The following is a 17,561-nucleotide window of genomic DNA, read 5'->3' on the forward strand; positions in this document are numbered from 1 at the left end:
AAACTTAACATGTTTAAAGTAAAATTAAAGGGCTCCACAAAAGGTGATTAAAACTGCTCAGAAGATCGTTGGTACCCATCTCCCGAGCATCAGTGATAGCAATGAGGTGAGGTGCCTACGCTGAGCCAAAAGGATGCTAAAAGACAGCACCCACCCTGTACCCACCCCAGCCAATGCCGGTTCACCCTGCTGCCTTCTGGGAAAAGCTACAGTGTCTGCGGCACCACCAGACATTTTCCCCCAAGCTATCAGACTTTTAAACCCAGATTCATCCTCAGCACTGCTCCACTGAATATACTTAATTTTTGTCTACCATTTTTATGATTGCTGTTGTATTACTGCTACGTAGCGGACAATATACAGTAATACAACAGCAATCATGAAAACTGAGACAGCTTCGGCCCAGTTCGTCAAGAGACAGGGTCAGAGATGCAGTCTGCTGCTGCCCTCTGCTGACGGTCAGCAAACATCACACAGCTTAGCGGATGTAGCTGAAATGTCATCTGTCAAACAGCCAGTGCAGTCTCACATTTGAGATAAACAAAGAACGAAATGCTGTTCAACAAACTATACTTATTGAGCTTGGAATACATGTGTTGGCAAGTCTTCTTCTTCTTCTGTCACTAAATTAAGTTTTTAACCAGGACCAGAAATTAAGATAATTTAGCTTGGATGAACTGCTCATCCTGTTGTGCATGGTGCATTTTTAACGAACTAAGTCTGTATCTCCCAACCAAAATATTATTCAAATATTCTTTAAAATGTACATGCACTGTTTTTTTTTTTTTTGTTTGTTCTCCCACATATTTATTGTAAATCTGGTTTAAACCAAACATGGTAAATATCAGAATGTTCACTACCTTTAACGCTGTCACACAGAGAGGTTGTTTATTAACCCGTTTTAGACAATGTTTTCATATTTTGTTTTTAAAAAAGTTACCCAGCAAAAGAATACTCTCCGTCTCATTTTGATGACGTTTACAATTTCAATTTACTGAGGTACTGCTCCTGGTTTCGTAGAAGCAATTATTAAAATCAAAAAAAGACACTTCAAACAGGTACGACAGCCCTCTTTATTGTTTGTATACATTATGTAGACTGATAATACACAAAATCAATATAACAGTTTATAAATTCAATGCTGAAATACAGTCGTGGTTACCCCATGAAAGCTAGCTAGCTAACTAGCTAACTAGCACTGATGCAAGACGGTCAGTGCTACCAGCCTCCTAGCTAGTTAGCTAACCAGCGTCAAGTAGCTAAAGCCGCTACTAAATTGCTTAATGTGTGACATGACAATTTAAATAGCGCAGTTGTGGCTATCTGGAAAGATAGCTCAATAAAGTAACACGAGTTAGTATCGGTAAGGACTGATGGGTAACCCTGACAACACATTGCAGCGGTAAATCGCTGTCCGGTGAACTTAATGACAGTCAGTCCATACTGTACTATACTGCTCCATATGTTCGCTTTGACGACCTGTAAGCAGGTGTAGTTGTTTTATTAATTAACAGTTTTCTGAATGTCATGCCAAAAAGTTTATATCCTCGTCACAAGCGGTTTCTCATAGTCAACAAAACATATTTGTCTGCCATAACATGCCCCGTGTTATCTTAGCATGTTATGTTAGATTCCTAACATATTCTAACGGGCGCGAAGGATACAAGGTACATTCATTTACAGGGTTGTAACCAAGAGATGCAGTTTGAAGTTCCCTTTATGCTACAAAAAGCAAATGATATACACAAAATTATGAGATGATATACAGAAATAAACTATTATGCGTGGTGCAGTGCTGAGGATGGGGAAGAGCAGATACCAGATCTCTTTCAACACTTGATGCCAAACAGTGGATCGCCTAACAAATTTGAGGTAGAACATTCAAAACAATTATGATAAAATCTTTTTTTCAACAAATATGATGAGTAAAATTAAGTAAAGTCTTTTTTTCAGTCCCTTTTACTCAACAAAATAAATAACTTGTGGTTGGTGATGTTTCCAGTCGGGATGCTTTCTTAGTGCTCCTCTGTAAAAGTTGATAAGAACTTGGCATAGAAATTTAGCCTTCTTAGGATTCCTTAAAAAATACATCATCAAGATCAAGATCATATGCCTGATCTTGTTCACTGACAAAGAGGTCACATTCATGTGAGTCCCTTGACATATCGGCATACTTGGAACCATAAAATAGACAAACAGTCAATATTAAACTTTCAAAGTCAGAGGGGGAAAGCATAGTGTAAATAAAGAGTGAAAACAGTAGGATCAGACAAGAAAAGAAGGCCTTTAAATTAAATTCGAAGTTGGTACGGTGAGACGTAGAGTTAGAAGTAAAGAGGATGTACTAATGATCAGACTGAAATTAGGACAAAGTCTATCTAAATCTAAACTTTACTTTATTGGAAAAAACATCCAGCAGTTTATTGTGTTCAGTGTCAAGACATAGAAACAGTAGGATGTGTCATAACATGCAGAAAATATGATATACATAGACAGGAAATGCTTGCAGAATTTGCATAGATGAGGACTAGATGAGACTGGTATAAAAAGGTAAATTGTGGAGGTAGTGGAGAGGGTAGAAGACGACTTTAGATTTTTGAGGACAACTGGACTGATTAAACGACTGCAGGAACTGGGCAATGAGGGACATTAAACCTCTGACGCAGTTATGCAACATCAAGGATGCCAGCTGCCTTAAAACCTCAAAGAAGAAGAGGAAGATACCCTACTCATCTTTAACTACTTGTAACGCTGATTTTAATCACAATAAAAATAGACACACTTTCCGGTTAATTTGAATGAAGTGATCTCTGTAAGAGTGCGGTGATGATGATAATAAAGGGACAATGATGATAATGATTTCATGAGTGGAAATATACTGTACATGTGCAGTTATGCCTTACTTGTAAGTCTTGTTCTATTGCCACTTAGTTGTTGTGTCTGCATTGCTCCTTAAGGCTGGGATCTTGGATGGAGTGATTGTTGAGCCCCAGTGAGATGACTGACCAGGGCAACAACAACCAAAACATCTCCTGCAACCCCTTCGCGGCTCTCTTCAGCTCACTGGCTGATGCTAAGCAGTTTGCATCAGGCCAGAAATCAGAACAACTGTCTGCAGAACCACCATGTGAGTTATCACAGCCACTGCAGCCCTCTAATAAGAAGTATCGTCAGTGCCTATGTGGACTGGATTTTGATCAGTCATAATGCATGTAGTAATAATGCAGTTCATAACAAAATGCATGTAAATACATAAATAATAAAGGCCATACTAACATCTGGCTTAAATGTATCCACATGGCTTCACACTTACCCTCTGTGTCTTGTATCACAGTGGAGGACTCAGGAGAGAGCCAGTCAGAGTCAGAAAACTCTGTGTCAGACAGCGTTGATGACAATGACGACTCAGTGGCAGAGATCAGCCGCTCTTTCCGCTCCCGGCAGGAGCTGTGCGAACAGCTCAATGTCAATCACATGATCCAGCGTATATTTCTCATGACTCTGGACAACAGTAAGTAAAGTTTTATCTGTAACTTATATCGTCTTTATACAGCAGAAGTGTGTAGGATAGGATAACATCTGTTTTTTGGGTGAGAAAAATACCTATACTGAGATTAACTCAGCTGTAGGTGTCAAATTGTGTCTGATTGTTATATGTTTTGTTTGGTCAGTGACTGACTTGGGTCTTCGTCTAGTTTCAGGTTTATAAATGTGTCCACAGATTAAAGGTGTGACAAACAAGTGGTGTATAGTTTGTTGAAAGATACCTGATTACTGTGTAGCATGTAGAAGACCTTCCACAGGATTTGTTGTTTTACAACAATGAAATGTAAGTTTAGCCCCTTCATGCAACACACAGAACATATATACAACTATTTAAATTTGAAATATAATAAATAAACCAATATAAACAGTTTTAACATACATTTAAGCATACACATATACATCCAGAAAGTCTGTAGCACATTTTCTGAATTTGTGTCTGTAAACAGCAGCAACAAAATAGTGTTGACAATATGGTCAGCAACTTAACATTAAACTCGACATCTGGGATACGTTGTCCATCAGCTGTGATTACATTTTAGCACCAAGCATCATTGATAAACACAGAGTCTGTCTCTCTCTCTGTGGTCTTGCCTTAGTCTTGCATTTTGACGGTGCAGAACACTGGACAGTAAAAGTAGTCACTATGTTGGGTTTTTTAACACTGGAAATTCACCATGGTAGACAGTAGAGAGGATCTACAGTAGTAAACAGTAGTATTTTCTGTAATATCTAGTTAACTTATTGTTTCTGTAGGTTATAATAAGCCAGCAGTAGCTCTATAGTAACTGTAGTTTTTGTAGTAACAAGTCTTCAACCTTTCATACAAAAGCTGACCAGTGTGAGAAGCGACACTGCTGTCAGTGCATCCTGACCGAATCTGTCAGAGTGTTTGGAGATTTAAATAATCAATGAAGTTATGCTGCTTAGCATTGTGTGTAAATGTGCACAGAGTCTTACTTGGGGATCATTTTACTGTTGGAATGATGAGTCCTTTAAATAGCAGGAAAATACTGTGCAATTGACTTTTGGCCTGATTTTTGTTCGTCAGTGGCACAATTGCTTTCTGCTGCCTCAAGATAGCAAGGCGCCTGACCACATCTCATTTTAAGGCCGACACTGCCATGGTCACACAGATGGGCGCAAGTACATTTGCAACTTACACAACGTGGGCGCTGGGTGTGAAAATGAGAATTGTGTCGGTTGGAAACTAGCAACAACACTTGCTCTGCGCTTTGCGCTGTTTGTGTCAGCCAGGTGGAGGTTACAGAATCAGGTCAGATAAACCATGTTGACACTTACATTACCAGCAAACCACTTTTCCCTATGGTCAAGTACCCAATCTAGGGAAAGGACCTTAGACGGACAGACAGGTGTGTGGTCCAACTGTGTTGTACCTGAATAGTAGCATAATCTGTCAGTTGTGTTGTTTGTGGTATTGTTGGATGGTGCTAGCTGTCTTCAAAGTCAAATTTTAAGTTTCCAGTATGTACTGCAACAAATGACTCACCACGCTTCAGAACAATACAAAGACATTGCACACTAAAAGGTCTTGCTGTGAAATCTCTGTGAGACTATGAGTCTTTTTCCCACCGAGACCGCTTAAGGGTGAGTCACAGTGCTCAGGAAATGCAGGTTAAAAGCCCCCCCCCCCCCCCACACCGTTTTCACACAGAGCCCTAATGAATTCCTCTGCCACCTCAGTTTGAAATAAATCAGAGGTTTTCAGCAATACATACTGTGCATTTAATCATTCAATAATAAAAGTCTTATTTATTCTGATGTTGATGTTAATGCTGTTGGTTTATTTTCCAAGTCCTGCTTGGCTTGGTTTAAGCTTCACAGGTTGTTCTGTGCAATATGATTTGAGCAGACTATTTAATGGACCCTGGTTTTATTCTCACCCGTAGGTGACCCCAGTCTGAGAGGAGGTAATGGGATCCCTCCTCGTTGTGTTTACCTGGAAGAGATGGCTGCAGATCTGGATGGACAGGACTGGCTGGACATGGACAACATAGAACAGGTCAGCAACATGTTGTTATGTCATCACTCTATTATTCCCATGTCTTGTTTCTCTCCATTCAATAAGCCTCTAAATGTTTGGTACAACTGGTGTCCTCCAGGCTCTGTTTAACCGTCTGCTGCTGCCAGAGCCAGGAAACCTCCTCATCTACATGACGTCATGCAGCGCTGTTAACCTGTCTGCTGACCGTGATGCTGGAGAGAAGTGTGCAATCCCTTACCTTTTTGCTTGTTACCAAAGGGCCAAAGAAGAGGTGCGATTGTAGGACAAATTTTAGCACTAATGAAACTATGTTCAGAGATTGCGTGCTGTTAATAGACAATTCTCGGTTATTGGAACAGAAAAAATAACCACTTCTCTTCCATAATTCAGTGACTTGATTATCTGTGCACTAGGTGACAAAGGTACCAGAGAAATTACTGCCCTTTGCTCTCCGCTGTAAGAACCTGACAGTTTCTAACACACGGACAGTTCTGCTCACCCCGGAGATCTACATCAGCCAGAATGTCTACGAACAGCTTCTTGACCTTCTGCTGGAAGCTTTCAGCAGAGCACGTATGTTCAGGATGCCAGTTTTGGCCCGACAGTTTCCTTTCTTTCATGTATTTGTTGCCTCCCTGCCTCTCACTTTTTGTCTTGTTATTTTTCTTGTTGTCTTTAGTAAAGCTTTGCCTAGAGTTTTCTCTTCTCAGTTCCTTATGCAGTCACTGTGTTTCAGAACCAGAGGAGGTGATAGAGTTTGTGGAAGAAGTCATTGCTGGCCTACTCTCCGACCAGGAGGTGCGTACCTTCGCGGAGGTGATAGTGCCAGTGTTTGATATCTTCCAGGGACGCATCAAAGATTTGGACCTGTGCCAGCCTCTCCTCTACTTCTACCTAGAAGTTCTGCTCTATTTCAGCCACAATAAAGAGACTGCCAAGGTCAGAAGACACATAAATTTGCATACTTACGACAGCTGTTTCATTTCAGTGCTCACTACTCTAGTACAATAATATACAGTAATCATAGAATTATAGATATGCTGTACATTTCACAGTGCTACGTAAAGCTGTCTTTGTTTTTTTAGTGTCCTTAACTTGTCAAATTTTTCTTTTTGGTTTTCTAGGTATTGGTAGAACACATTCAGCCCAAAGACCCAGCTAATGGTTTACAGTACCAGAAGAGCCTACTGGGGGCAGTGTTGAGTATCTCCTGCTTATTAAAAAACCCAGGTGTGGTGGAGGGACATCGCTACTTCCTGAACCCCTCCCGCTCCAGTGCCCAGGAGACAAAGGTCCAGGAGGCCAACATCCACCAGGTAAACAGATTCAGTTTGATGTTGCTGTTGTTTGTTGTTACTGATTGTAAAATTACGCACATCTCAGGGCTAATGATCTGTACTCCCCTTGTGTCGCAGTTTATGGGCCAGTTTCATGACAAGTTGCACCAGATCTTTAAAAACCTGCTCCAGCGATCTGGTGAGACACGCCACTTGCTGCTCTCGTGGTTGGGCAGCTGTCTGCAGGCTAACGCCGGCCGGGCCAAGATCTGGGCCAATCAGATGCCAGAGATCTTCCAGATGTATGCGTCAGATGCGTTCTTCTTAAACTTGGGTGCAGCGCTGCTGAAGCTGTGCCAGCCCTTTTGCAGGCCTCGGTCGCCCAAACTGCTCACTTTCAACCCTACCTACTGCTCCCTTAAAGAGCTGAGCGAAGAGGAGAGGCGCAATCGCAATGTGCACGCAAGAGGTTAAGATATGTGAAAATGAGTGTCTATAAACTTTCTCTTTAACCATTTAGAATACATTATCAGTATTAATACAGCAGTTCTGGTATGTGTGTTGCTCTTACAAGTGGGTTTACAGCTTTTTTACAGCAGTTTTTTAATAGCAGTAGGATTTTCCAAGAGTATACATTAAATTTCATGACTAAATGATCTCCTGTGTCTGTTAACAGGTCTCGACAAGGAAACCTGTCTGATCCCTCTGCCCCCTCAGCAGGCGGTGGAGTCTGCGCAGTCCTACAGCTTGCTGACTGAAAACCTTGTCCTCACACAACTCACCCTGCATCTTGGCTTCCATAGGTACTTACCTTCAAACAAGCACCAACATAACTTCCATGAAGACTTTAGTGTTTGTTTAATAGATCCTAGAGAAATGTAGTCTGTATGTTCCTCATGTTAGCACTGTATGTCTGCATTAACCCGTGTTGTCTTTGTTTTGTTTGTGTCCATGAATCTGTGTGCATGTGCAGACTCCATGAGCAGATGGTGAAGATGAACCAGAGTCTCCACCGGCTCCAGGTGACGTGGCAGGAGGCCCAGCGAACAGGCAACCCAATGTCGGAGCAGCTCCTGGAGCAGTTTGAGCGTCTAATGATTGTTTATCTGTCAACCAAAGCTGCCACTACGCAGCCTGCCATGCTGCAATGCTGCCTTAACCTCCAAGCTTCCACAGGTGCTCTGCTGGTTCAGCTTGGCATGGGAAACCAGGGGCCTGAACATGTAGCACTCAGTTTTCCCCTGCCCCCCCTACAGAATAATATGCTCTGCTATGTACCAGGTACGTCAGAACTTCCACGACAGTACAAATATAATGTAACAGGCTATTTATTATTTTTTGTCGTTCATTGTTATTTGTCGTCTGTTTTGGAGCATGTGAAACAGTGTGTTGCATGATCAATTGTTGCCTCCTCACCTCATAATAACTAATAGAAACATGATTTGAATATAGCAGCCATTTCCACCTGATGTTACGACACCTTGCCAGCATGTAATGATTTATATTTCACCCAATTTTATTGTCAAAATTCAGTTTTTAATAATGTTTGAGTTTATTAAATGCTGCAGGGTTCAGGCTCAGTTCAATTGAAAAATGTAAATTCAAATACTTAATAATAATAATAAATAATAATACTTAAATGTCTTTTTTGTCAGAGTTTTTTGCGGAGATCATGGGAGATTTTTTCATCTTCCTGCGTCGATTTGCAGACGATGTTTTGGAGACGTCTGCAGAAAGTCTGGAGCAGATTCTTAACTTCATCACTGTCTTCATGGGTAACGTAGAGAGGTACATGACTTAATCTATCATATCTGTGATTGAGGTCAGCTGAAATGTAGAAGTATAAGGCCCAGTGGTGCTCAAATGGTGCAGGCCATCTTGGAATTTTTTTCATATATTGCTTCAGTCCCTCCTGTCCTGTATGCACATCAGGATGAAGAACCCTCATTTGAGAGCAAAGCTAGCAGAGGTCTTAGAGGCAGTGATGCCCCACATGGAGCCGGTGGCTCCTGGCGCTGTTCAGCCAATCGTGTTCCAGCGAGAGAGAGTCTTCTGCTCCTATAGACATGCACCTCAGCTGGCCGAGGCCCTCATCACTGTTTTTGTCGACATCGAATTCACAGGTGAATATACAGTACTGGCCACTTTGAATAAAGCCATATTTACTTCCATAGATTGTTTATCAGGTGCTCTAACACTCACAATGTGAAATTAAAGAAAAAGTATTTTCCAGTCAGGTGAAACTGTTCACAGGTTGGATTGTGTGTGAAAACAAATGTGAGTTTTGCAGAACTTTGATAAAGTGAAAACAAATAGAAGGTAGAAATTAATTAATTTGTCTCTCTTTTTTTCCAAGGTGATCCTCATCAGTTTGAACAGAAATTCAACTACAGAAGACCCATGTATCCCATCCTCAAGTACATGTGGGGCAAAGAGAACTATAGAGAGAGTGTCAAGGTAAAACTATTTAGAGATTCTTCATACAAATAAACTTGGATAGTGGTATGATTGATTTTTGCCTTACAAAAACTGTGTGAGTTTGGTGCACTCTTCATGTGATTTGTGGACTGTTAGTGCATCTAATAATCCTCAAAAATCTAATCCTGTCCCAATCATGTTGCTTGCTGTCCCAACAGCTAGAAACAACCTCCATAAATCCCTTTATTTAAGAATATTCTCACCTAAAAATTCACTCACCACTGAAGGCTTAAAAGTAAGTCTGAAAATGTGTTTCCAGACCACATACTGTTGAACTACTGAATAACAATGTTGGTGTTAGATGAACACTGGCAGATGGACAGGTTACATTTCACTCAATGTATTCTGGGCTTAGGCTTGGGCTCCTTGTTCCTACCATCAATAGCTGTAAGTATAAAGGTAAAGACAGAATGAATGTGGGCAAAAACAGGCATGCGTGGTTTACTACCAGGTAATTATGTACTGGGAAACTGTTTTTTATTAAGCAGATTGATCCCAGTGTGCTCTTTATTTAGTGCGACATCTCTTGTTACAGCATTTGGCGAACTATGCATCTGAGAACCTGGAGGCCATGAACCCCCCTCTGTTCCTCAGGTTCCTCAACTTACTGATGAACGATGCCATCTTCCTACTAGATGAGGCCATTCAGGTAAGACTGAGTTAACCATCACACATGCGTGCAAAACTTTACACCAATTTTGACAAATAAGCTTTTCCATTACAGTATTACTATGTAGTGTATAGAGTAAACAGCCATTATGTTTTATTTATTTTCAATTTCAGTTTATTAGCGGATAGCCCCTTGAGATGCAGCATCTTGTTTTCAAGAGGGTCCCAAAAACACACATACATAATACAACAGGAAAAAAATAATAATAATAATAACAATAAAATGAAAAATACAGAGAATACAAATACACAAAATAAATACTCAAAACAATTGAGTTGCTTAGCATCTTACAACCTCACCCCAGACAATGAATACAAGATTTTAAGACACATCATGGTTCAAACCTGTTATAACTGGCACATCAATCTCATTTACCCCATTACACAATCAGGACCCATAACACATGAAAAAGAAATTACAAATTACAAGCAATACTGTAACTAAATTAACACACATTGTTAATTTAATTAAATATAGATCATCTAAATCTGCGAAAAGATGAGATGGGAAAGAGGGAGATTGTTCCAGTCGTAAGTAACTTTATAATGAAAAGCTTTACATCCAGTGGCTGAGAAGATTCTTGGTACAGTAAAGACAAGATATTGCATCTCTAAGTGAATATGTAGAACTACAAGGAACCAAGAGTTCTTTCAGATATGGAGGACAATCGAACCATTTTCACTTCTGTTTGTCTGGTGTTTAGTCATTTTGTTGTTGGGCTCACATGTAACTGGTGGTAATGGTTAGATGGTATGTAAACTTGTGCCAAAAATGTCAAGTAATTAAATCCTCATAAGTGCTAAATCATTTATTATTTTAGCTGTGTTTTTATCTCAGTAATTTTTTTTATTAGCTCAACAAAAGAATAAGACTGATACTCTTATCATCTTCTATTGTAGTACCTGAGTAAAATCAAGATTCTGCAGCTGGAGCGGGATCGAGGCGAGTGGGAAGGCCTGGCCCCCGATGCCCGAAGAGAGAAGGAGTCAAGCCTGCAGATGTTGGGACAGCTGGGCCGCTTCCACAACATCATGTCTAATGAGACCATCGGCACACTGGCCTTCCTCACCTCAGGTCAGGCAGAAAAGATTTGACTCTTCATATCGGTTCATCCATTTAAAGTTTGTCCTCATCCGTGCCGTGGTTTTTTCATTTATCATTTTCCAGAGATCAGGGGGATCTTTGTGCACCCCTTCCTTGCTGAGAGGATCATCTCCATGCTGAACTACTTCCTGCAGCACCTTGTGGGTCCTAAGATGGGCGCCCTTAAAGTCAAGGACTTCAGTGAGTTTGACTTCAAGCCCCAGCAGCTTGTTTCTGACATCTGCACCATCTACCTGAATCTGGGGTATGTTGTGAACATTGCTCTTTGTAGAATTGTTACAGTAGAGAAGAAACTGTAAAAAGTACTTCCTTATGTAACTTGTTTAATCTACTTACTTTATTGGTTCCATATGATCAGGAGAAGGAATACAGTGGAACACTGCTGAGTACGATCACTGCTGAGGTTTCCATTATAAATGTTTGTTTGTGTTTTTGGCAGTGATGAGGAGAATTTTTGTGCTACAGTTCCAAAGGATGGACGATCGTACTCTCCTACCCTCTTCTCCCAAACAGTTAGGGTACTGAAGAAGATAAACAAGCCTGGGGACATGATTGTGGCTTTTGGACTTCTTGCTGACAAAATAAAGGTATCATTTGAGTTAGAAACCAGATATAACACTTGAGTAAATCATTTGTTTTATGAATCTATGCCGTGTTTATGGTGGTGAATATAAATGGAAACACACAAAAGGTTTGTTGTTCGTTGTGCCTCTGTTCTAGTCCCATGCAGACAGGCAGCAGCAGGAAGAGGAGACGTACTCCGATGCCCCAGATGAGTTCTTGGATCCCATCATGTCCACTCTGATGCTGGATCCTGTTCTCCTCCCTTCTTCCAATGTCACAGTTGACCGCTCAACTATAGCAAGGCATCTCCTCAGGTTAGTTAAGTCCTACAAAGCGCCGAAATTCTCTCGAACTGATTGTCATTACTTGGGATATCTGTGTCTTTACTGTAATATATTACTGTACAAATAAACGTGTGAATGAGATGTATACATAAAAGCTTGGTGTGCTGGAGTCAAATACAAAAGCATTTAATCATTGTGTCCTCCTTGCAGTGACCAGACAGACCCTTTCAACCGCAGTCCTCTAACCATGGACCAGATCAGGCCAAACGAGGAACTCAAACAGCAGATCTTGCAGTGGCTGGATAAGCATAAGCAGGAGAGGCTGCAGCTGGGACCCAGTGGCTAGCCGTGATCCCTCGCTACGATAAACATTGACTGCATCGTTGTTTTCTCTCTTGGCTCACATTTTGCGTGCTCCTGTGCTTCTTGGCTAATCCATGGTGTGCTTGCCTCTGTGGATTTCCTCTGACTTCTCCGGTCCGACTAACATTGCATTAGCCTTTTCACGCAGACTTTGTGCTCTGTGGATTCTCTCTGCGCCAAAAGTCCAGGCAAACTGTAGCCCACCGGCTGGTGACAACTTCAAAATCCATGCACAGTAGCTATTTGACTCCCATGATGCCCTACATTAACAATAGTAGGGTGATTCAACCTCTGGTTCCTCTCTCCCTGAATACTATGTATTAATTGGTTATTTTTGGTTATTATTACAATCGGAACTCTGGCCAGACGTTATCAGTTTCAACATGACTTGTTGAATCTATTATACGAACTCTTCACTGACCAGGTTTTATACTGCAAGGTAAGTATTTCTGGGAACTCTTAAGGCAGAACATGGATGGAATTGTTTATGATTTGACCTTGATTTCACATTAAGCTCTGCCTTTTAAAGATCTTAAACACCCTATATTTTAATGCTTTTGGTTGAATCTCAAGCAGAATTGTAAATAAAATTAGCAATTCAGTCAGGCATAGCTCAAACTGAATTTAATTGTGTGTGACTTTATTTTATTGGAAATAATCTAGATTTACTTGGAGATGCTCAAAATCTTTTTCACTGTAATAATACACCTGTAGCACAAAACCATACTGTGAAATCTGCATTTGAACATGTATAGATAAATCTGTGATTCAAGTGCACCTGCCTTTAATGAAGCACTAAATAAAGACCCTGTTAGGATCTGAGAGCTTGCTAATTAATAGGTTGTTGGATATAAGGATTTAAAGTGCTTCAGTCACTATACAATATTTACACAAATTTGAAGCATATTTTGGGATGTAGTACACATTCACACACACATGTAAAATTAAGTCTACCTAAAAATGCCAGAATGCATACTAAAATTATTGTTAAGCGTGCCATTGATAGACACTTATTGCAATGCAGAGTGAAATTGGAGAGGAGCTGCTCACTGCAGTTACCAATCAATACGTATTCACAGTGGGCAAAAGCAGACTCTCTTGAAAAGCAAACAAAGAAATAATGTAGTAATAAAGTGTTAAATCCTTGGGAAAACATTTAACAATTTGTCTCAATGGAAAAATGTAAAATTGTCCCAGATTTGAGAAAGCTCCCTTCAGAGCTAATGATCAACTCTTTTTCACCAGCTGAGTAGTACTCCTAATGTCAAGTAAGTTGATCCCTGTGTGTAAAATCTGTGAATTGCCCCTTTAAGACACTCAGTAGGGATCAAGGGCAGCAGGTGACTGGTCCTGACACAAAAAGGCAAGAAGATACTATTAAAAGGCTGTTTTTGATTTTGCAAACTGGAAAAACACAGTGGCTGTTGTGAAAAAAGTCTGACTGAATAATGGGTAAAAAATACGCCATGCTTCATAATATATCTACAATGCCTAGTTTTAATAAAAATGTAGTGGTGAAAACATTATTTTGCTAAATGAATTGTGGCTTGGTTATCTCCAATAACATTAAAAATCACAATATCATGTCTATTCATATAAACTCCTCATATGACCCTTTTTCTTGAGATTGAACCAAAACAAATGCCAAAATATACAACCATTTTTGCGCGGCAGTGTATATAATAATTTTTGTCATCCTTTGAATTAACATCCATCCATCCATTTGAATAACTATCCTGTATCTGGAGTTTTTGCATAGTGAATTAACGTGGGCAAACAGTTGATCAATAGAATCGGTGCCTAAAACCAAGAGCCTTGCAGTAAATGTCAGCGAATGAGGATCTGACTTGTTTCATACTCTTAAGAGACATAATTATGAGTTTGTTTCTTTAGGGCATACAGGGAGCTGTGGGTAGAATAGAAGGAAAAAGATGACCAGTTTTTTGAGTAGCTTTTTGAATTAATTTAATTCAGAATCACGTGTGGTTGTACAACATGGCAAAATGTGAGAGATGATGTATTTGTTGGCATGCCCGCATACTGTATGTTGAATATCTACCACCTGAATGATTAGATGGGGTTAAATTATAATGCAATATTTTTATTTTAATTGTGATTATAAAATGTTTATTTTGGATGTACAGTATGATTAAGAAATAAAACAAATGTGCGTTATATAAGACATGTTCTCTTTCAGAAATGTCACTGATTTCCGTCCAGAGCAGAACATAATAGCAAGGTACAAGGTGGATTTATTTGTCACAATACAACAGGTTGTAGAGTGAAATTTAGTTTGTAACTCCATTCTGCTACGTAGCAGACAATATACACTAATATCAAAGCAATTATAAAAATGGTAAACGGAAATAAAGTATAGTCAATGGAGCAGAGCTGAGGATGAATTTGAGTTTAAAATTCTTACAGCTTAAGGGAAGGCAGCAGGGTGAACAGGCTGTGGCTGGGTGGGTACTGTCCTTTAGTCTCCTATGGGCTCTGCGTAGGCACCTCACCTCACCGATATCACTGATGCTCAGGAGATGGGTACCAATGATAACTTCTGAGAAGTTTTAATCAACCGCTGCAGAGCCCTCCGGTCCTGGGCCGTGCACATCCCATGCTAGTTTGTGATGTTTTCAGTCAGGATGCTTTCTATTGCTCTTCTGTAAAAGCTGATTAGAACTTGGCACAGGAATTTGGCCTTAAGCTTCCTGAAGAAATACACGCGTATTTGAGCTTTCACCAGCGTGGAGTGAGATGACCATGTCAGGTTGTCTGTGATGCTGATTCCCAGGAACTTAAAACGATTCACCAGCTCCACCGATGTAGACAGGTGTGTCTTTGTCTCCTTTTTGCTAAAATCAACGATCAGCTCCTTGGTGGTGCTGATGCTGAGCAGTAGGTTGTTTTCTGCGCACCACTCATTATCAATTTCCTCCCGATATGATGTGTCATTGTTGTTTGAAATCCGACCGATGATGGTGCTGTCATCCGCAAACTTCACAACAGAGTTCTCTCCATGTCGATTGATGCAGTCCTGGGTGTACAGCGTGAACAGGAGGGGGCTGAGCACGCAGCCCTGGGGGGCTCCGGTGTTGAGAACTAGAGTGGAGGAGATGTGTCCGCCAATCAGAACTGACTGAGGTCTCTTTGTGAAGAAGTCCAATATCCAGTTGCAAAGTGTTGTATTTAAACCCAGAGTGGTGAGTTTGCCGATCAGTTTAATGGTAGAGATTATGTTGAATGCTGAGCTGAAATCTACAAACAGCATTCTGATGTAGGTGTTGTTTTTCTCAAGGTGTGTGAGGGCAGTGGAGATGGCATCCTCTGTGGATCTTTTGGTTCTGAAAGCAAACTGGTGAGGGTTCAGGCTGGCTGGGATGTTGTTCTTTATTTGCCAGTTTCTCAAAGCACTTCATCAGAATGGGGGGCGATCAGTGCCACAGGACGGTAGTCAGACTATAGCCTATCAGTCATGAAATAAAACAAACAGAAAAAAGACACTTTAAAATATTAATGTAGATTATTTATCAGTAACTTATATTTTTGAGTGCCACATTTTCTTTTAGAACAAGGTTGAGTTAAATCTCAAGAATAATCTGAATTTCAGAATATTTTACTTTTCTTCCGGTGTCTTTGTGTAGCACGTCAATCTCAGTTTTAAGCAACTTGTATAGTAGTGATGTCTACATGTCAGGCAATCTCAGCAACTATATGTTAAATAGTGATCAACCAATATGGGTTTGTCAATGGCCGATATTTAAGGCGGCTGATGGTCGATATGCCGATATCAAAACAAAGTCATGTATAATTCCATTATTCCATGCTGACTACAATCTGATCTACGTGGTTTTCTTACATGTTGTTTTAGATGGAAGCTTTATTAATCAATTAAAAAGGGTTAGAAAAGACATAATACATTGAAAGGATACTTTCAAGTAGGCTAAGTTTATTCTACAGATACATTTACATATACATACATACATGCAGGCGAGTCATCAGACATAGTCTGTTACAGTAAGAGATAAACATTGTTCTTTTATATAACTACTTGTCTTTGAAGCATATCATATGTTGTAGCATCTATTTTTGCTTCATTTGTCTTATTGTTACAACTTACCCCAGCATGTGTTACCTTGTTACAACCTACCCCAATCCCGGCGTAGGTTGTAACAAGGAAACACAATGCATTTGACATCAACTCATGAGGTCTGTGATCTTCTTGTTGAGGATTGAACTGGTGCCATTTGTAGTGAACAAATGTGGGTACTAAATGTACAAAAGTTTGAGAACTCTAGCTACAAAATTCAGTGACTTATAGATACTGAAGCAAAACCATACCCGGTCTCCCCTAGGTTCCGTTTATAGTACTGATCCTGTACCAGCATCTCAAAGGGGGAAATAATGATTTCAGATTCTCTTAAAAAGTCCTAAAACGAAAACCGAAACAGATGTATTTGATTTAAATATATATATATCTATATCTATATGTATAGTGCTGATATTATTGTTATTGCATTGGCAACTCTGTGAAGGACCCTAATTGAGTTTGTGTGGTTTGGGTTTAAGAACAGACAATAGTTTCTAGTGCATTGTCAGCTGACAATAAGTACAGTACTTATTAAAAAAACGTGTCAATTTCCTTGTTTAACAAACCGCACCGCAAGCTAACGGTTTCGTCCTTCCTTGTGATTCAAGTGCGACGCTCCTTTCCCGGGCAAAGCCCCTGAACCTGATTTGGATTCAGCCATGCAGAGTTTGAATAGGGTCGCTGAGAAAATGCATTGTCGGGGTTTCTCCAGTTCCGCCCCGCAACATGCATAACGGCGTATCGGCCAGTGAGAGCGGAGCGCTGTGGTTGAGAATGTTTATGTGGAGTGCTGGGTTAGGGTTCCGCCCACCGAGGTATCTCTGATCGCAGGGCAGACAGGCAGAGTGTAAAATGGCGCACAGCTGTCGGTGGCGGTTCCCCGCTCGGCCCGGAGGGAGCAGCAACTCCGGTACCGGGAGGAGAGCGGGCCGAATCAGGGTTACTGCCTCTCTGCGGAGTGTCACGGGAGCCCACCCCAACGCAGCCGGGCTCGGACCCGGGTTTGATGCTGCACTACAGGTCTCTTCGGTTATCGGGAGCAACCTGCAGAAATTTCGGGATGTTTTGGGGGAATCGAGTGACTCGAGCAGCGGGGAGGTAAGCACAGGACAGGACCGGAGCAGCCCGATGGTTCCCCGGGAGCATCTGTTAGACTGGGGAGCCGTTTCTTAACGTTTCGGACGAA

General features: G+C 40.7%; 2 protein-coding genes across 4 annotated transcripts in view; both read left to right on the forward strand.

Annotated features, from left to right (window-relative positions):
* The first annotated feature begins 946 nt into the window (after positions 1-946).
* On the forward strand, positions 947-14,470 carry ube4a (ubiquitination factor E4A (UFD2 homolog, yeast)). Its single transcript, XM_038693328.1, has 20 exons — positions 947-1,058; positions 2,958-3,127; positions 3,335-3,511; positions 5,454-5,566; positions 5,667-5,819; positions 5,962-6,121; positions 6,285-6,487; positions 6,673-6,864; positions 6,964-7,294; positions 7,502-7,628; positions 7,799-8,106; positions 8,481-8,613; positions 8,758-8,948; positions 9,182-9,282; positions 9,839-9,952; positions 10,873-11,047; positions 11,141-11,321; positions 11,517-11,664; positions 11,798-11,955; positions 12,136-14,470. The coding sequence occupies exons 2-20, from the start codon at positions 2,998-3,000 to the stop codon at positions 12,269-12,271; spliced, it is 3,231 nt and encodes a 1,076-aa protein (XP_038549256.1). The 5' UTR covers positions 947-1,058; positions 2,958-2,997; the 3' UTR covers positions 12,272-14,470.
* A 2,682-nt stretch (positions 14,471-17,152) lies between these two features.
* The window catches only part of kmt2a (lysine (K)-specific methyltransferase 2A), a 40,690-nt gene continuing 40,281 nt past the window's right edge, over positions 17,153-17,561 (forward strand). For 2 of the 3 annotated variants that reach the window (XM_038692439.1, XM_038692438.1), the window contains exon 1: positions 17,153-17,473. In XM_038692439.1, the coding sequence (XP_038548367.1) occupies positions 17,228-17,473 (246 nt within the window). In that variant the 5' untranslated portion in view covers positions 17,153-17,227. The remainder of the gene's footprint in view (positions 17,474-17,561) is intronic. The other variant, XM_038692437.1, reaches the window with a different exon arrangement.

Source organism: Micropterus salmoides, unplaced genomic scaffold, assembly GCF_014851395.1.
Source record: "Micropterus salmoides isolate LMB-PRFRI ecotype aquatic unplaced genomic scaffold, ASM1485139v1 Ms_hic_scaffold_3, whole genome shotgun sequence".
Taxonomy (NCBI): Eukaryota; Metazoa; Chordata; class Actinopteri; order Centrarchiformes; family Centrarchidae; genus Micropterus; species Micropterus salmoides.

What these genes read in the sequence shown, in the direction of transcription:
- ube4a (XM_038693328.1), top strand. Translation starts at nt 2,998, where the DNA reads ATGACTGACCAGGGCAACAACAACCAAAACATCTCCTGCAACCCCTTC. An exon ending in TACTAGATGAGGCCATTCAG is followed by an intron (nt 9,953 to 10,872) that starts GTAAGACTGAGT and finishes CTTCTATTGTAG; the next exon opens with TACCTGAGTAAAATCAAGAT. An exon ending in TTCTTGCTGACAAAATAAAG is followed by an intron (nt 11,665 to 11,797) that starts GTATCATTTGAG and finishes CCTCTGTTCTAG; the next exon opens with TCCCATGCAGACAGGCAGCA.